The 20,879-nt window shown below is 41.8% G+C and overlaps 1 protein-coding gene across 1 annotated transcript in view; it reads left to right on the forward strand.

Annotated features, from left to right (window-relative positions):
- MYO5B (myosin VB) overlaps positions 1-20,879 on the forward strand; it is a 322,900-nt gene that overhangs the window by 235,044 nt on the left and 66,977 nt on the right. The window contains exons 27-29 of the mRNA XM_058170954.1: positions 4,468-4,533; positions 11,697-11,936; positions 16,493-16,593. Coding sequence (XP_058026937.1) covers positions 4,468-4,533; positions 11,697-11,936; positions 16,493-16,593 — 407 coding nt within the window. The remainder of the gene's footprint in view (positions 1-4,467; positions 4,534-11,696; positions 11,937-16,492; positions 16,594-20,879) is intronic.

Genomic DNA, 20,879 nt, shown 5'->3' on the forward strand with positions numbered 1-20,879 from the left:
ACACTTTTATACCGCCCTATCTCCCTAGGGACCTAGGGCGGTTTACAGCCATATAAAAAAAACATATATATATATACAGGGTAAAACATTAATTTAAAAAACTTATTACATAGGCCGAATATTTAAAATAGAGATATAAATAATAAAACCCATTTAAAACCAAATTTAAAATTTAAACATTTAAAAATTTAAAATTCTAGTCCAGTCCTGCGCAGATAAATAGATGTGTCTTAAGCTCGCGGCGGAAGGTTCGAAGGTCAGGAAGTTGGCGAAGACCTGGGGGAAGCTCGTTCCAGAGAGTGGGGGCCCCCACAGAAAAGGCCCTTCCCCTGGGTGTCGTCAGTCGGCACTGCCTGGCCGACGGCACCCTGAGGAGTCCCTCTCTGTGAGAGCGCATGGGTCGGTGAGAGGCATTCAGTGGCAGCAGACGGTCCCGTAAGTAGCCTGGCCCTATGCCACTTCAATCACAACAGCCAGTAAATATTGAGGAATCAGTAACTAGCCATGATCAAGCAACGATCATAAAGCTCAAATATACAGTTGCAGCATATCATCAGGTAACTATGCTGAAGCGTCCCTGTAGATTCCCACAAGCCATAATTTAGTTTTCCTTTTATACATTTGCTACAGAGCTCAGCCAATCAAGAAGCTTGCATGATGCAGCACAGCCTTAAAGCAATATGATACCTTTCTTACTGCAAACATACATAATTAGTTTATATATTGCCTGGCCAACTAGTTAGGCGAATAAAAATTTCCTAATAGTTGTGGTCATAAGTTGAGGACTACCTGTATTTCATTGAGAATTGAGTGATGCAGAAGGTTGAGAGTAAGTGAATGCAAAAGGTGAGCTCATCAGGACTTTCCACCAGTCTACCAGGGCAGAAGAGAGAAGGATGGAAGAAACCTTGGGCTAGCCCAGGGGTCTCCAGCCTTAGCAACTTTATGACTTGTGAACTTCAACTCCTAGAATTCATGCTGGAACATGCTGGCTGAGGAATTCTGGGAGTTGAAGTCCACAAGTCGTAAAGTTGCCAAGGTTGGAGACCCCTGGGCTAGTCTGGTTCAGTAGCAGGAATAAGTAATGGAATTCAGTAACAGCACATATTGTCCACCTGCTACAGCTTCGATGACAAACCTAACAACAAGGGGAGGTGGCTACAACTCTGTGGAAAAAGCCATCATTTTAATGCGGAAGACTGCAGATTTAAGCTCCAGCCTTACAGAGTCAAGCTGTATTTTTTTCTCCAGATAAAAGACGGGAAGAAGCAGCTGCCCCTCAGATTTTTCTAGTCCCATGATGGCGAACCTATGGCACGCGTGCCAGAGGTGGCATGCAGGGCCCTCTCTGATGGCACACGAGCCATCACCCCAGTTCAGCTCTGCTGCGCATGCGCGTGCACTTCCCACCAGCCAGCTGGTCTTTGGGTCTCTGCCGCGCATGTGCAGGGGGCGGGGCCCATGCGGGAGCCACGCATATGCATGCACGGGAACGGAGCATATGCGGGGTCCCCACATGGGGGCAGGGCGCATTCACAGGGGTTGCCTACATATGCACTGGGGGCACGTGCACATTGCATTTTGGGGGTTTGGGCGCACACGTGCACTTTGGGCACTCGGTCCGGAAAAGGTTAGCCATCACTGTGTCAGTTTTGGAAAGTAATTTTCTTTTTGCTTCTTAACTGCCACATATTTTAGCTGGGGAAGTTGGGAGGGGGTGGTTGTTGGAGCGGTAGAAAGTTAGTCATAACAACATTCCGTATTCAAGGACTTTTGCCTGCGTCTGATGTAGACTGCCTGAAGATTGTATCCAGTTGAGTGTGAAGAGTTGATTGGACAATGTGATGAACTTGTGGGTGTGGGGCAGGGCTGTGAACTGTCAACTGGTTGTGGAAAACCTGGAAGCTTTCAGTTTCGGGTTTTCCCAGCTGTGCCAACATGACATCTCTAATAAATTGGAACTTTGAGGAACTTTATTTCGTTGGGGGTGTTCCTTGGAACCCTGACACACTGTTCTAGTCTGAGGTCTCCAAATGCCTCAGGATTTCTGGTTCCAGGATTTCCAGGCAGCACCATTGTTGTAGTCCCAAAGCACAAGGAAGGGACAAAGATAGAGGAAACAGAGTGTTAGTAGTGGGCATAGCAGTTTCATAAGATGAAGTCCACTGGGCTCACCCCAGGAGCTTCACCTTTTCCTGCAATGGTAAAATAGTAAATTGAGGTTGACGGATCTTGACAACCCACATTTGCTTCTCCAGAATTGATATAACCTCTCTTGGGAATCCAGTAAACCAGAGCCTGGCCTCCACTCAGAATGTCTGCTGCCTCTTAATCAGTCCTGACAGGCTGAAAAAAGAAAGTCCTTTGCGTGCTTCCAGATTTCTTATCTCTCCATGAAAGTCTTTTTGCTACGTGTTATGGATGGTGGCAGTTCTGCTCTACCTCAACCCTCCACTAGTCAAGTTTCTCCTTCAGTGGCTGACCCTTCCTTTTGGGAGACGCTCTTTTTAGAAGTTCTGCTCGTCCTACGCATCAGTCACTTCTGTTTGTTTTGGGCCTTTTTCTGGCGCCAAAAACATCATTTATTTAACAGAACGCTCATCGCAATCGGAGTCCTAGGAGAGCAGTCTTTCCGCTTCTCTTTGTGATGCATTTTTTATTAATGTTGACAAACAGGAGCAACAACAGCTTAAACTGGAAGGAAAAACGCCCTACAACTTTTAAATGCTCCGTTGCAGAATGGAATGGAATAGAATAGAATAGAATAGAATAGAATAGAATAGAATAGAATAGAATAGAATAGAATAGAATAGAATAGAATAGAATAGAATAGAATAGAATAACAGAGTTGGAAGGGACCTTGGAGGTCTTCTAGTCCAACCCCCTGCTTAGGCAGGAAACCCTATACCACGTCAGACAAATGGTTATCCAACATCTTCTTAAAAACTTCCAGTGTTGGAGGATTCACAACTTCTGGAGGCAAGTTGCTCCACTGGTTAATTGTTCTGTCAAATAGATGGAGTGCGAAGTTGTAGAACTCAAGTTATCATCGTAGACCCTAACTTGCTTTGGCTAGCTGGCTCAGTGACTAAGACACTGAGCTTGTCGATCAGAAAGGTCAGTAGTTCGGCGGTTCGAATCCCTAGTACAGGTCTTCTGCGTGAGTAGGGGGTTGGACTAGATGACCTCCAAGGTCCCTTCCAACTCTGTTACTGTTAAATCTTGGAACTGGCTGTGTTGGCTAAAGCAGTTACAATTGGAGGCTTAAAGGTTTTCTACTCCTGCACGTCACTTTACAGTAACTCGTAACTCTTAACTCTAAAATCCCGGAAGGATTGTCATATTTCCTGAGTAGGTTGCAGGAGAGTTTTATGTAATGTTAAAGACTAACAAAGTACAGTAGTGAAAGAGTTCATGGAATCAATCTAACTCATGGTGTTAATGGTCTTCCAGCAACAGTTCTTGAAAGTCAACTTAAGAATATTCTACCCAATAGAAGACTGCAATGCAGTAGAAATACTGGCACATATTTTTATGAAATATCAATTCTGTATCGGCATATGTAACATTGTGATAGTTCCCAACACAAAACTAATCAGAATTTTTTGGACAACTTCTATTTAGCAATAGTAATAGTACTAAGACTTATATACCAGCCCATAGCGCTTTTAGAGCCCACTCTAAGCAGTTTACAGAGTCAGCCTATTGCCCCCAACAATCTGGGTCCTCATTTTACCCACCTCGGAAGGATGAAAGGTTGAGTCAATCTTGAGCCGGTGAGAATCGAACTGCAGGCAGCCAGCAGTCGGCAGAAGGGCTTTGCAATATGGCACGCTAACCACTGTGTCCCCAATGTTAATACAGACAGTCCTTGACTTACAACCATTTGTTTAGTGACCGTTCAGTGTTACAACAGCACTGAAAAAAGTGAGTTATGATCATTTTTCACGCTTACAACTGTTGAAGCATCCCCAAGGTCACGTGATCAAAATTCAAACGCTTGGCAACTGACTCATATTTATGATGGTTGCAGTATCCCGGGGGTCATGTGCTCCCTTCTGACAAGCAAAATCAATGGGGAATCCAGGTTCGCTTAGCCATTGTGTTACTCACTTAACAACTGCAGTGATTCACGTAACAACTGTGGCACAAAAGGTTGTAAAATGCGGGGGGGGGGAAGAGAATCACTTAACAACTGTCTTGCTTAGCAATGGAAATGTTGGGCCTAATTGTGGCTGTAAATCGAGGACTACCTGTACTTAAAATGAGGGCTCAGGAAATCCTTTTGCTTGTATTTCTATTATCTCACGCCACTGGTTATCTTGTCCTCAGATTGCTCTGTTTTCAATATCCTTTTCATGATCAAAGTGCTCTCAATGGCAGAGAACGTAAGGCCTGCAAGCAGAAATTCACTGTTACCTGTTGTCAAATCCGATACCTCTCTTCTTGTCTTCCCAATCCATCTAGGAAATTGAAACGAAGAATGAAATGGATTTGGATCGAGATACAGATCTAGCATACAACAGTCTGAAGGTAAAAGAAATCTTCTAACCAGTTTCCCACCCCACCCAATGCCAGGTATCCGATGATGGTGCTAATAACCTGCAAGAGCTTTAGTCTTTATAAATCTCTCTTGCAGGAGACATTCTATAATATCTGGTCATCCTTCACTAACTTATAGTTTTCCTTTTCTTGAATTGGGGGGCAGTTTTGTTTAGATTTCAACTATTCTGAGTTGAAGCTTACTTCAGTTTTCCTTTGCTTTATATAAACCCACAAAGGTCATAAATGGGAGGATTGGTCAGAAAGTTTCATCACTGTGAACTGTCACTAAACAAAGCGGTTGCTAAATGAGGACTGCCTGTATTCAACAAGGTGTACCCTTCTATTGGTTGGCATAATTGGCTAGGGAGTGGAATGAGGATGTGTGCTTGTAGAAGGATGTTTCCCTTAGATAATATTACTAGATAGGGAAATAAAAAAGCTTGCAAAATTAGAGACAAAGCTGTAATAACAGAGTTGGAAGGGACCTTGGAGGTCTTCTAGTCCAACCCACTGCTCAAGCAGGAGACCTTATGACATTTCAGACAAATGTTTTCAATCTCTTCTTGAAAACATCCAGTGATGGAGCATCCACAATGTCTGGAGGCAAGTTTTCCCACTGTTTAATTGTTCTCACTGTCAGGAAATTCCTCCTTAGTTCTAGGTTGGACCTCTCCTTGATAAAATATTCAGAACTGGTAAAAAAAATATATCAATAAAAACGTTCTTCGTATCCTTTTTAAACACAAAATGCAACATAAAGATCTGAATCAGTGGTGGGATTCAGCCAGTTCGCACCACTTCGGGAGAACCGGTTGTTAACTTTCTGAGCAGTCTGGTAAACTGGTTGTTGGAAGAAATCATTAGGGCAGAGAACTGGTTGTTAAATTACTTGAATCCCACCCCTGATCTGAATATGTAGAAAGATGTTGCTGTTTGGAGTTTGAAAGGGATTTCCCCACCCCCACCCCCTAGTTTTTTGTTCTTTTGGATACTGGAAGAAAATTCTAGGTGGATAGGTCCAAAATCTCTATTTCAGGATTTTAGGGTCACAAGTAAATGCATAGTTATTCTGGGTACTCAGTGACTCAGAATTTGACTAAATGATATGAAGGATACCAGGTTGGTTTGGGGAAAAAAATAATAATTTAATTGGATCTTAGAGCTGTTCCATCTTATTGCAGAGACCTTGAAAGAAAGTATAAAAAAAGAAAAGTCACATTGCACTCTTATCTATTGTATTCAGCCAGAAGAACATGTTCTCCTTGACTGTCAATTTCCTACTGTTCTTCTTAAGAAATGTTGCTGCTGAATATTAACCATGCCCATAGAAACGACTGTAGCAATATCACATAGAAAGACCTAAAGGAATTAATTAGGACTAATTAATTAATAAATTAGGCATACATATCTCCTCTGAGCGAAAAGTTGAATCCAGCCATTGCCAAAGTTACTTTGAAAAAAGAAATCTCTGCATCTGCAGAGCATTTAATTCTAGGATTTATTTCTGATTTACAACCTATCAGTTTGGAGCACAGTAGGGCTCTCCAATATGGAATGGGAATTAAAATCTACAATAAATTTAAAACACAACCACACAGTCTTCCTACAGAACTGGGAATCATGAATAAAAGCATTAACACTAATCTATTAAAGACTCAGTCTTTTGACTCAGGAGACTGTCACCACAATTCAACCTCCCCTATTATCAAAAATGGGAATTTTTATCTTAATAACTAATATTCTTCTGGGTTTGTAAGCTAGAGAGTTGAATACCTGTGCAAATGAATAACTTTGGAGATGAAATCTCAAAATGATGGTGTAGAGCAGTGGTAGTCAACCTGATCCCTACCGCCCACTAGTGGGCGTTCCACCTTTCATGGTGGGTGGTAGGGATTTTGTCCGATACTGAAACACTTTCCTTTTTTTTAATTTAATTGACTTTTTAAAAAATGTTCATAGCATTATTTAAAAACCATTTTCATTAGGTTTTCATAAAATTCCCCGTGATAATTTAAATTTCTGAAAATATACTATTTGTTTCGCCCGTGCATAAGTTTAGTTCACGTTACGTAAGTGAAACTAAATGGCGCTGCAGTGCGACCGCAAACAAAAGAGCCTCGTTCCAGAATAGCTTGCACATCTCCCCCAACACCACCCAGTTGTAACAGACAAGCAGAGCTGGTAGCCGGTGCCACCCCCTCCCCCCAAACCTACTTTATAAATCACCATTACTGTGGAACTGGTGGGCGGTTAGAAAATTTTACTACTAACAGAGATACAAAAGTGGGCGGCAGGTATAAAAAGGTTGACTACTCCTAGTGTAGAGAGATCAGTAGTCCGATCCCAAGTTTCAGGTAAGGGATAATTTGTACCCCAACTTGGAGATGATAATGATTTATTTATTTGTATCCAGCTTTTATTATTTTTACAAGTAAGTCAGCAAACATATCCAATACACCTTCCTCTTCCAGTTTTCCCCAGAACAACAACCCTGCGAGGTGAGTTGGGCTGAGAGGGAGTGACTGGCTCAAAGTCATCCAGCTGGCTTTAATGCCTAAATTGGGACTGGAAGTCACCATCTCCTGGTGATTGGCCCAGTGTCATCCTGCCAACTTTCATGCTTAAGGCAGGACTAGAACTCGCAGTCTCCTAGTGGTTGGCCCAATGTCATCCTACCAGCTTTCATGCTTAAGGCAGGACTAGAACTCACCAGCTCCTGGTGATTACCCCTAAGTCACCCAGCTGGCTTTCATGCTTAAGGCAGGATTAGAACTCACCATCTCCTGGTGATTGCCCCAAAGTCACCCAGCCGGCTTTCACACTTAAGGTGAGATTAGTACGCAGACCCCTGTTCTCGTTTGATGCTTTAACCACTATCAAGGCAAGACAGGTAATAGCCCAACCTTTCCCAACTTCGATGGGAAAACCCTGAAAATATGTTAGAACCATTCTCAGCTCTTGGAATTCTCATCTCAATGAAGCCCAGACTGCAGAAAATTGTCAGTATCGTCCATTTCCTACCATAAGTTATCACCTAAGGGGTTTTTCCATTTTGTGTGCAAAATTCCCTAAGGACAAAGGCATAAATAGAATTTGCTGTTTCTTCTTATGTATTTTTTACTGACATAAACAGTTTTCAGAGAAATGATTGCATTTTAAACTTTTTTTCTAAAAAAAATATATTATGCACATGATTAATGCAGAGGTGCTTGGAATTTGAAAGTATTTTCTTTTTCTTTGAGGAAAAGTCAAGATAGTGGGTAGAGGTCATTGGTAAATTGTTTCCTTTAGAAACAATAAAAGTTTAGCAGGGAGTAAATCAATAGCCACCTTTTCTTTCACTGGTGTTCCCCCTGCTTTTCCAACGCAAGTAAGAATAAGAAGTTTCTACTGTATCTTGCAAGTGAGAGCCACTTTGTGCAGTGATTAAAGCAACAGATTAGAAACCAGGAGACTGTGAGTTCTAATCCCCCCTTGGGCAGAAAAGCCAGATGGGTGACCTTGGGCAAGGACCACTCTCTCAGCCCTAGGAAAGAGACAATAGTAAACCACTTCTGATATTTTGCCAAGAAAACTGCAAGGAAAACTCCAGGCAGTCAGCAGGTGTCAAAAGCTGCTTCTAGAATTAATGGGAAAAATTAATGGGAAAAGAATGTATATGAGATCAGAAATCAGCCAAAAGGAGAATATTGGTACCATGAACACACACGAAGAGAGGTGGAATGAAACAGACTGTCCAATCTCTTCTTGAAAACCTCCAGTGGACGAAGCACTCACAACTTCTGAAGGGAAGCTGTTCCACTCATTAATTGTCTCACTGTTAGGAAGTTTCTCCTTAATTCCAGGTTGCTTCTCTCCTTAATTAGTTTCTATCCATTGTTTCTTGTCCTGCCTACAGGTGCTTTGGAAAATAGAGCATCTTGCAATCCTGTAATCAGTTTCCAGCAAAAAAAATGCCCATTGGGGAACCTGGGTTTGCTTAAGGAACGCATAATTCACTTAACCACCTCCATAAAAATTGTTGTAAAATTGGATCTGACTTGATTTATGACCGCAACAATTTACAATAGAAATTCCGGTCCCAGTTGCAACTTGACGGCTACCTGTAGTCAATTATTATCTATTTTTTTACAGAAATCAGAGATAGAGATCCAGTTCAAATATTGGTAAATAGACAAACCAGAAAAGTGAGGCTCCTGGGAACTCACATTCTGTGAAAGAAGCTGTGTTTTGCTCAGAATTTTGGTGATCATAGAAGTCGAAACTTAATTGGCAAAACATACTTAGGCAGTATTGCATTTTTAGAGGACTAGAAGTAATACCTCTGCAGCAAAAACAGCAAAGATTCATGATCATCCGGGTTTGCATGGGTCTTGCAAAGTCCTCCAAAGCAGGGGTCTCCAACCTTGGCAACTTTCAGACTTGTGGACTTCAACTCCCAGAATTCCTCTGGGAGTTGAAGTCCTCAAGTCTGAAAGTTGCCAAGGTTGGAGACCCCTGCTCCAAAACGTACGTGATAATGAAGTGTTATTTACTGAAAGCACTTTAACCAAACACTGCATCCAGTTTTGGTCACCACATTACAAAAAAGATGTTGAGACTTTGGAAAAAGTGCAGAGAAGAATAACTAAGTTGATTAAAGGACTGGAGACTAAAATATATGAAGAATGGCTGCACAAATTGGATATGGCCAGTCTAGAGAAAAGAAGGACTAGAGGGGACATGATAGTAATAATTCAGTATTTGAGGGGCTGCCACAAAGAAGAGGGGGTCAACTTATTTTCCAAAGCATCAGAGGGAAGGGCAAGAAACAATGGATGGAAACTAATCAAGGAGAGAAGCAACCTGCAGCTAAGGAGAAACTTCCTATCAGTGAGGACAATTAACCACTTCTCCTGCTTGAGCTGGGGGCTGGACTAGAAGACCTCCAAAGTTCCTTCCAGCTTTATTCTGAATTGCTCAACCTAGGGGGCTTCTAGAAATCAGTTTCTACCACATGTCATACACCTTAAAAATGTACTAAAGGAATAAGGAGAAAAATAAGCCAGAGGATCAGTTTTTAATTTAGACCATTTTCATAATAACAGCTGGGATGAATGTAATTCAAAGGAAGGAAGGAAGGAAGGAAGGAAGGAAGGAAGGAAGGAAGGAAGGAAGGAAGGAAGGAAGGAAGAAAGAAAGAAAGAAAGAAAGAAAGAAAGAAAGAAAGAAAGAAAGAAAGAAAGAAAGAAAGAAAGAAAGCTGAATTTTCAGTGAGTGGAATCATCCCAGGTCCTTGTCTTTTTTTCTTTGCAGCTTCTTTTAGAGTATCCCTAACAAGCTGTGATGTAAAATCAATCAATCATGAAATCTGATGCAGGGTTTTCCCTTTTGATTTTTGGCACATCCGGATCTCACTTGCCCCCAAACAAGGCAGGGTAAATTAAGTGAGTTTTCCTCACTTAATTAATTAGTGACTAAATTAGTAGACCAGTGAAATACTGTGGACATAATATACTTAGACTTCAGCAAGTAGACCACAACCTACTTCTTGGTAAGCTAGAAAAAAGTGGGATAGATAGCATCACCACCAGATGGATTTGCAACTGGCTGACAAATTGTACTCAACGAGTAGTCCTTAATGGGTCCAAGTCTACATGGAGGGAAGTAAGCAGTGGGGTGCCATAAGGTTCGTCTTAGGCCCAGTACTCTTCAATATCTTCATAAACAATTTAGATCATGGAACAGAAGGGGAATTCACCAGATTTGCAGATTATACTAAGCTGGCAGGAATAGCTAACACCCTAGAAGATGGATCTTGACACTCTTGAACACTGGGCCCTATCTAACAAAATGAAATTCAATGTAGAGAAAAATAAAGTCTTACACTTGGGCAAGAAAACCCAAAGGTACACATATAGACTGGGTGAAACTAGACTTAATAGCAGTAACTGTGAGAGGGATCTTCAAATCTTAGTGGACAACCAGCTAAATATGAGCCAGCAGGATTGCCAATGCAATCCTAAATTGCATTAACAGAGGGATACAATCAAGATCAAATGAGGTACTAATACCACTCTATAAAGCCTTAGTAAGACCGCACCTAGAATACTGCATCTAGTTTTGGTCACCACACTATAAAAAAAAGATGTTGAGACTCTAGAAAAAGTGCAGAAAAGAGCAACCAGGATGATTAGGGGTCTGGAAGCTAAAACATACAATGAATGGTTGCATGAACCGGGCATAACTAGCCTAGAGAAGAGAAGGACTAGGGAAGACATGATAGTAGTGTTCCAGTATTTGAGGGGTTGCTACAGAGGAGGGGGTCAAGCTATTTTCTAAAGCACCTGAAGGCCAGACAAGGAATAATGGATGGAAACTGAACAAGGAGGCTCAACCTAGAAATGAGGTGAAATTTTCTGACAGTGAGAACAATCAACCAGTGGAACAGAAGTTGCCTTCAGAAGCTGTGGGAGCTTCACCACTTGAGACTTTCAAGAAAAGATTTAACTGGCATTTGTCAGAAATGGTATAGGATCTCCTGCTTGAGTGAGACTAGATAACCTACAAGATCCCTTCCAACTCTGTTAATCTATAATTCTCAATCGTGGAAAAAATCAGTCTATTGAGGGCAAAATAGGGTAATGCCCATGTCTCATTCAACAGTTGAAAACAATTTCTCAAGAGTGTCTGTATTAAGAGGAAGGAAAGACTAAAACTCAAAAGTTTTCTTCTTAGCTCTGTTCAAGTGCAAACTATGGTGACTTTTAAGAGCTCGAATTTTTCTCCTTTTTTGTACTTTCCGACGGTGATCACCAGTGGATTCTTCTGAATGTTGTGTTGTTGTCACTACTGTCCGCTCAAAACAGCAGCAGACAAGCCCACTTGGGAGATAAATCTGCCTCTTGCATTTGATGTGGTTTGTATATTCTCGCCACCTGCTTTGTTTTTACCAGCTAACCTCTCCTCCAAAAGATGGAGAGGAACTGAAGCATTAATTTAAATGTGCTCCCCCATCTGTCTTGAGTTTTATCACCCAGCTCTGTGCATCTAGCTGACCTTTGGGGTTTTTTTATGTGTGTGTTTTTCCAAACACTTCAACACACCTGCCCTCCGTGAGTTATAAAAATGTATGGAAACGGGAATCACTTTTCAAATATCCTTTTTAATAGAGGCAAGAGTTAGAATCTGAGAACAAGAAACTGAAAAATGATCTAAACGAACTCAGGAAGACTGTTGTGGATGGCGTAGTCCAAAACAATTCTTCCAATGACGTTCATGACACCTACAACCTACTCCTGAATCAGCTCAAGTCAGCTAGTGAAGAGCTGGAAGTACGGAAGGAAGAGGTCCTCATTCTCAGGACGCAGATTATAAGAGCAGCCCAGCAAAAAGACGCAGGCAGAAATATGGTAACGAAAGAGAAAGCGTATGCAATTTACCTCGCGGTGCATGTGCTCTTTTCACCGTGTTATCGGCTGTTGTGCACGTTGTTTTACTAAAATTACAAAGCCAACATTGTTTAGAAGCTGATTGTTCATCCGCTTTTTTTTTTAAAGCATTATCTGAGAGAGAGAGAGAGAGAGAAAGAGAGAGAAGGAGGAAAATTTCTGATTTTAAATTTGTAAACTGGAAAATGATGCAGATTTTGACGTGCAGAGGAAATGTCTCTATGGAAATTCTCAATTATCCAGGTCATGGTTGTTGGTTGTTGTTGTTTTTGGTTTTTTTTATTTGCATTTATATCCCGCCCTTCCCCGAAGATTCAGGGCGGCTTACACTATGTCAAGCAATAGTCTTCATCCATTTGTATATTGTATACAAAGTCAACATTGCCCCCAACAATCTGGGTTTTTTTTACCTACCTTATAAAGGATGGAAGGCTGAGTCAACCTTGGGCCTGGTGGGACTTGAACCTGCAGTAATTGCAAGCAGCTGCTGTTAATAACAGACTGCATTAGCAGTCTGAGCCACAGAGGCCCCTGCAACATTACCCTGGGACAAGTATATTTGCCCTCATTCATCAGAACAGTTTGCTCACAGCCTCTTGCATCCTCAAGACAGGTGGAAAAAAAACTTACTTGTGAGGAACTGCAACCTACATCATGTTCTTCTCAATTCTGTACAATTACGCCAGTGGATAGATCCAGAGAAGTTAAGAAATGTCTTAGCAGTCTGAGCCACCAGGTTGTCCCAAAGGTGCTTTTTCTAAAAGACGACTGGATTTTTCTTAGGGTTTTTTCTTTCCAAACATTTTGCATCTCGTCCAAGAAGCTTCTTCAGTTCCAATTGACTGGATCCTTCTATTCCCCCACTAGTCAGATAGAACTGGAATTGAACTGAAGAAGCTCTTTGGATGAGAAGCAAAACGTTTTCAAGGGGGGAAAAAATCCTACAAAACTCTAGTTGCCTTTTGGAAAAAAAATGCCTTTGCAGAGGAAATAAGTCCGTTAAAGCACTGATGAAATCATCTAGCCCCAAAATTACTCAAAGGTGGTCTTGAAAATTCTACACATTGAATTCAGCTTTGGCAGATAAAGGAATCATGTGCTGCTAGCTTTTCTTCTGTGTCTTGACCACAATGCAGTAATGGAGATTGATGGTGAGCCACGGTGGCGCAGTGATAAGAGTGCAGTACTGCAGGCTACTTCTGCTGCCTGCTGGCTGCCTGCAATTTGGCAGTTCAAATCTCACTAGGCTCAAGGTTGACTCAGCCTTCCATCCTTCTGAGGTCCGTAAAATGAGGACCCAAATTGTTGGGGGCAATATTGCTGACTCTGTAAACCGCTTAGAGAGGGCTGTAAAGCGGTATGTAAGTCTTAAGTGCTATTGCTATTGTCCATCTTAAGCTGCAATCCATAGAGCAGCTTGGAGCTAGGGAGGGAATTAGATCTGCTCTGAGGTTTGTGGAAGAGCCCGGGAAGGTTTCCCATTCCTAATCTTCCACTGGACTTGGTGGGGCCTTCAGTGGGTTTTCCACAAACAAAGCTATTGATGTAGCATTGAATCATCATTGCACCGGGAAGCAATAGCAAATGGAATTGTTTGTAGGCAATGTTGAGATATGTGACAAATCATGAGTTAGCAGAGGACAAGTTTAGAAAGGATGCTTAATTTTGGTTCCTGCATTAAGTAGCAGATTGGCCCTTGGGATTTAAATGCACCATTCTTACTCTGTGATAAGGAAGCTGAAAGATCTGTAGATCTATGATGAAGCAGAGGATTCTTGGGCCAGTCTGGACCAAGATTTATGAGTGCTCTAAAAATGTCGATTACCAGGTTGGTTCAGGAAAAAGAAATTAGCTGCTTCGGAGGAAGTGTTATGCTAGGCCAGCGGTTCTCCACCTGTGGGTCGAATGACGATTTGCCAGGGGTCGCCTAAGACCATCGGAAATATGGGAGGTATACTTGTGAGCCGAAGAATCGCGAATTCGGCTTCAGGCGCGATGAATTAAAAAAGAGAAATCTTTGCTCTGATGTCTCCCTCTCAAGCCAGCTGCAATCACTCCCAATCGCTAGCCTAATCTGGCTTCAGGCGCTATAAACTTAATAGGGGAGGAGTCTCCGCTTTAATGCCTCCGTCCTCAAGGCAATCGCAAGCAGTTCAGATCGCTAGCCAATACGGCTTCAGGCGCAATAAATTCAAAAAAACAGTTTGCCGCTTTTTTTCCCCTTCTGCGGCTGCTGAGGCGCGCTGAGATCGCTGCCTAAAAAAATAATAATTTTACGGTTGGGGTCGCCACATCATGGGGAATTGTATTAAAGGGGTCGCAGCACTATAAAGGTTGAGAACCACTGTGCTAGGGTGTTTTTCTATTCCTGCTTCATGATGGAAGTTTCTGCTGTCAAAAGATTGAAGTTAAGTCCCAGGTGCTTTCCTTAGAAAGTTGCCCAAGTAGAAGAAAAGTTTAGCTTATATCAGGGGTCTCCAACCTTGGCAAATCAAGGTTGTGGATTTCAAACCGAGGCTTGTGGATTTCAACTCTCAGAATTCCAGCCATGCTGGCTGCAGAACTACGGAGTTCAAGTCGACAAATCTTAAAGATGACAAGGCTGGAGCCCCCAGGTTTTATATGCTCCTCTATTGTATTCACTTGGGAGAAGTCCCTTATATTCCAAAGACTTTTCTCCCGCTGATCTAATGATGGGCACATTGACAGTATGTTTTTTTTTAAAAAATGATGGCACTGCAAAAGATAAATAAACTGAAGTGAAAGGTAAAGAAATGTCTGAAGGCAAGAACCTGCCATTTGATTAGCCAACTAGTTTCAGTTTCATCAACACTAACTTCAAAAGAGGCACAAGCGTCAGTAAAAACAATTCACATTTCAAAGAACTTGAACTGGGAAAATGTTGACTCAAAAGTCTTAATCAGGGAAAGGCATGGGCCAGAGAATAAAAACAAAGTAATTTGTATTTTTAAAAAGGCATTTATGCATGAACATTTCATAATAATATTAATAACTCCTGTACATACAAATATCAGAGAAAAATGTGTTCAAAGTCATCCAAAGTCACTTCAGATAGAGAGATGGGCAGACTAGATAGATAGATAGATAGATAGATAGATAGATAGATAGATAGATAGATAGATAGATCTAGATCTAGATCTAGATCTAGATCTATGTCTATCTACCTACTTACCTACCTACCTATATACACACAAACACACACACACACACACAAATATATACATACACACATAAATGTTAGCAAAGATTTTGTTAATTGAAAAAAAAATGCTAATGCGGTTAAGGAAATCAAATGGGTGTTAATTGATTTGCTTATCCTTAGGCTTCTCCTAAGGCGGTATCAAAGTTAATCCTTCTCCTAAATTATAAGAAGCACACTCTTCCACAGTATTTGCGTTGACAATTTTCATTTTCTAAAGCTTTTTGCTACTCCGGGAGACTGTCAGCATTGTGATGAATGTGCAGAATTAATATTTGGATTACTTTACAGAACTACAAAATTTCTTCTTTAGGGTTGCATCTCAGGATTTAAAAAAAAAATAGGAAAATAGAGGAGAAAGGAATATAAGCTACACGAGTAAAATTCTGCCATCTGTCATTTTTCTCTATCTGCAACAACTGAACTAATATAAAGACTAATTTCTGAGGATGACTTTGCCTATACCTGGTGTATTTCCTCCAGTACTGTGATGAATTTTATAACTTTCTCCATTGCACTTTCAGTTTTAAGCCCTTCTAGTAGGGGGCATGATGGCTAAGTGGTTAAAGATGCTCAGCCTGTCAACTGGAAAGCTGACAGCCTGGGTTTGAGACCCAAGCACCTTGTGATGGGGTGAGCTCCTGTTCCTTTCCCAGCTGCTGCCCACCTAGCGGTTTGAAAGCATGCAATTGCAAGTAGATAAATAGGTACCACTTTGGTGGGAAAGTAACAACATTCCATGACCTCTGGCGTTTAGCCATGCTGGCCACATAACCATGGAAAAATGTCTTCGGACAACCCTGGCTCCCTTAGGCCCAGAAACAGAGATGAGACACAACTGGACAGGGAAACCTTTACCCTTAGATCCCAGCGTTATTCTGTCACTGATTTCTTCTACTTGTAAACTGGCAAACACATTGATTTTATGTTGGTATCATATATTCCTGCTCCTAAATTTGGGAGCAGGAATTTTGTGAAATGAATTACTCAGTATATTTCAACAGACAATCCTCACTGCTCACTTTAAAATGCAGGATTCTTTAGAGGAGAGGGAAGAGAATTAAACCAGATTTTTTAATCTATCCCCAGTCTCTCTCTATCTCTCTCTTTCTCTTTAACTTCCTTTAGGTTGTATAACTTGAGCTTTTTCTGCTAGCTTTCTGTTGGTTTTCATTTATTTTGTGGCTGTGGTAAATGTACTTGCAAACCCAAATTAGTGCATGCACAATCAACGTGTTATGAAAAATAGCAATAATTTTATGAGGCAAAATATTGATTTTTTTGACTTTTTTTAAAGGAATCAAACCTCAAGACTCAAACCAGCTGGCCCAATAGCGACAAACATGTGGATCCAGAAGATGCAATTGAGGCCTACCACGGAATGTGTCAAACTAATCGGTAAGCTGTCTTGATCTATCCATTATGAAAGGCCATAAAAATTAGAATTGGGGCCTCTTTAAACACACTTAAACTCTTTAAATTAATTGGAAGGAGTATCACCAGAGCGGATAATCAACAGTGAGAGCACTGTTAAAGAAATATACATTACTTCTTATAAAAACATCACCTCTAGTCTGGGCTAAATGTGGTGTGCCTGTTTAGAATAGAATAACAGAGTTGGAAGGGACCTTGGAGGTCTTCTAGTCCAACCCCCTGCTTAGGCAGGAAACCTACACCACTTCAGACAAATGGTCATCCAATCTCTTCTTAAAAACCTCCAGTATTGGAGCATTTAGAATGTTTGTGGACTTATATTTCTTGAAGGCATGTCTTCGTATCGTAGTCTTCGTGTGTTGTGGGAACTTCTGGAGAACTGTTTTGCAGTATCTGGCAACCACCCTAAATAATAAGAGGAACTGAATTATTTTTAAATCTCATTGTGAAGAACAGTTTATAAACTTAAGTGCACCAAAGGTACTTTTCATCCTAGAAGCTTCTTCAGTTCAGAACTAGCCTGGTGCCTTAACCCAGTGGTGGGATTCAAATAATTTAACAACCAATTCTGTCCCCTAATGACTGTCTGGGTGGGCGTGACCATAGTGGGTGTGGCAGGCAGCTTTCATCTTCCTGCACCCCCTTGGGACCAAAAATGGGCCACAACCCCCACGCCCCTTTTTGGGTCTAGGAGACCTCCCTGCAGCCTCCTGGAGTGAAAACGGACGGGGGAGGGGTGCGCCACCCTACCATGCCCCATTTCGGGTCTAGGCCTTCCTGCAGCCTCCTGGGAGTGAAAACAGGCCGTGGGGGTGTGCGCCACCCTCCCACACCCTGTTTTGGGCCTAGAAGGCCTCCCTGCACTTACCTGGGAGCCAAAATAGGACGTGTGGGGACTCCTAGAAGGGGCGATTCCTAGAACTACTGGTTCACCCAAACTGGTCCGAACCGGCTGAATCCCACCACTGCCTTAACCATTAGACTTCTTCCTCTCTCTCATCAATATTAGTACCATTGAAAGCTAGGTGTTGCTGAAAGCAAGGATCTTACCTAGAACCTTGAAAAGGACGAAACCTGGAACTTTTTCCTGAAAAATGTCCACGTTTACTACTTTACGTGGGGAAGTTTCAGTTAGCATTCTTTTGATTGTTGTTTCGGGTATCAACCTTGTAAAATACGGAAACAAAGCAAATCTGTAGCTACCATTGTCCCTAGCCATTTCTCCTCTGTGAATGTTAGTCATTCCCTTGTACATATTGATTTTTCTTTGGTTAGGTCTATAATTCGCCTTCCTTCTTGCTCACACATTTTTATCCCTTTGCTACCGTTATCTTGTTCAACTCTGCAAACATTTCTTTGGCTAAGTTTTCCCTCACATTGACTTGCAACTCATTCACCAGCACTATTCACTTCTAGGTTCACAAGTGCTGAATCTAAGCAATATGACAATTATGTCAGAATCACTGGTCTTTTCAAACTGGCCTTCTCCCCCCCCCCCCAATATATTCAGAACCATGATATTTCTTAAATGGTGGCATTTGGAAACTGAGATTGACTGAATTCCTGTTGCCAATCTGCTTCCTAGGACTCCCTCCTCTTCCCAATTTGTGGTCACGTGAGGTCCTCACTGAATAGCCCACACAGTCCTCAGGTTACGACAGCAACAGGGACTGCCAGGATTGCCATCACTAAGCAATGCTTAGGTCATGTATCATTGTGCATTATGACCACAGTACTTTGCGATAGGAATTCCGGTCCCAGCTGCTACCCTGTTTCCCCAAAAATAAGACACAACCGGAAAATAAGTTCTAGCATGATTTTCCAGCAGGCTCATAATATAAGCTCTATCCCCAAAATAAGCCCCAGTTAAGATTGTCAGCCAGATGGATGCATTTAGTACCGTATTCCCCCCAAAACAAAATCTAACCAGAAAATAAGCCCTAATGAGTCTTTTGTAGCAAAAAGTAATATAAGACCCAGTCTTATTTTCGGGGAAACACAATATCATAATCCAAGGACTATCTCTAAAGAATCATAGGGCTGGAAGGGACCTCAGAGGTCTTCTACTCCAACCTACTATTCAAGGCAGGTGCCCCAGGGGTGAAATGGTCCCAGTTCGGATCGTATCACCCAATCCGGTAGTGATGGCAGCAGGTGGTTCGGAGAACCGGTAGCAAAAATCCCTGCCCCTCCCCCTGCCCAGCTGAGCAGCACGATCATTAGAGGTTGTTTTTTTTAAACTTTTAAAAGTATTTTTTCTTCGGCCGAAAAAATGCTTTTAAAAGAAAAAAAACCCTCTGATGATCACGCGGCTCAGCTGGGATCGTCAGAGGAGTGCTTTAAAAGCATTTTTTTTTACAACCTTTTCGGCCGAAGAGGTCGTAGAAAAAATGCTTTTAAAAGAAAAAAAAAGCCTCTGATGATCACGCGGCTCAGCTGGGATCGTCAGAGGAGTGCTTTAAAAGCATTTTTTTTACAACCTTTTCGGCCGAAGAGGTCGTAGAAAAAATGCTTTTAAAAGTTTAAAAAAAAAGGTTGGCCACGCCCACCCAGTCACATTACCCCCCCATCAAGCCACGCCCACAGAAACAGTAATAACAAATTTTACATTTCACTACCGAGGTGCTCTATACCAGGGGTCTCCAACCTTGGTCCCTTTAAGACTTGTGGACTTCAACTTCCAGAGTCCCTTAGCCAGCAAAGCAAAGCTGGCTGAGGAACTCTGGGAGTTGAAGTCCACAAGTCTTAAAGGGACCAAGGTTGGAGTCCCCTGCTCTATACCATCCCAGCCAAATTGTTGTCCAGTTTATTTTTGAAAACCACCAATGACGGAGCAACACAACCCTGGGAGGCAAGCTATTCCATTGTTTAATTGTTCTCACTTCAGAAAATTTCTCCTTCCTTCTAGGTTGGCTCCCTTTTTAACAGGCTTCCACCCAATAGTCATTAAATCCTCACACTGATTGGTCAGTGTTGGTGAGAAGGAAACAAAAGTTTGGAGAATTCATCTGTCCTTTTTTCTCAATTGCTTTGCATCCAGGAAATAAGGAGGCCGTCATTGGGTGGCATTACCCCTGAATAGGATTACTAGCAGGGCCAGCAAATCTTGTGCCAGTATAGATATTGGATACAGACTCATTTGGGAGCTGCTGGACTTCTCTACCTTAAAAGAGCTGAGGTGGCGCAGTGGTTAAAATGCAGTACTGCAGGCTACTTCTGCTGACTGCTGGCTGTCAGCCGTTCAGTAATTCGATTCCCACCAGCTCAAGGTTGACTCAGCCTTCCATCCTTCCGAGGTCGTTAAAATGAGGACCCAGATGGTTGGAGCCAATAGGTTGACTCTGTAAACCGCTTAGAGAGGGCTGTACAGGACTGTGAAGCGGTACATAAATCTTAAGTGCTATTGCCATTAAAGTTTCATTTGGAATGGAACTGAACAGCTTGATGTTTAAGGCAGAATAGATTTTGGTCCTTTCAAACAATTTTATGTATTGCATGTGGCCCCCTGCTAGCGTCTCATCTCCTGCAGTCTAAAAAGATGTAAATGAATTGCTGTGTCAGGTCCTCTCATAAAAGGCAAGGCAATTTCCATTTAAAAGAAAAGATTTAAGGGTCATGCCTCCAACAAGAAGTTCTTCATTGATCAATGGAAATATTAACCGTTTTTTTCCATTTATTTAATAGGGGCCAAGCTGTTAACAGTTGCTTCCGTGCTTGTAATTTGCGCAATTGTTGAATTCAGTACTAAGGGTTTCTTTCTTGAAGTCACTTTCTTTACAGAATAGGAATTTTAGAAGAGGTTTTGCAAACAATAGGAGAGTCAAATCTGCAATTCCGATTTGTTTTGCAGCCTGTTCAGGAACCCTGCCAAGCCTTATGCTTGATAGCCCAAATTGATCTTCAGTACCTTGTTCAGCAGTTGATTACTTAGGCTTAACAGTCACTGCTTTGTAATGTTTAAAAGGTTGTTTCCTAGTTCCACGCCATTAGAGAGGAGAGTCAAGTTATTTCTCCCAAGTTGTTAGCAAGAGCATCTCTGTTCCAGGCCAGGGTACAATGTGGTATTCGTTTGATAGTTTATTGCCATCACTTTAAGCCTTTTTTTTCCTCCTTCTTCACCATTCGTTCTTATGAATCCCTAATCCACAAAACAGGATGGGGGCTTTAGCTCTTTGTGCTATTCCCCACAGCTCTTAATATTTTTCTTGTACCTATAATTTACATGAGGAGGAGCAAACTCATTTTCCCCA

The sequence above is a fragment of the Ahaetulla prasina genome, chromosome 2 (assembly GCF_028640845.1).
Source record: "Ahaetulla prasina isolate Xishuangbanna chromosome 2, ASM2864084v1, whole genome shotgun sequence".
Classification (NCBI taxonomy): domain Eukaryota; kingdom Metazoa; phylum Chordata; class Lepidosauria; order Squamata; family Colubridae; genus Ahaetulla; species Ahaetulla prasina.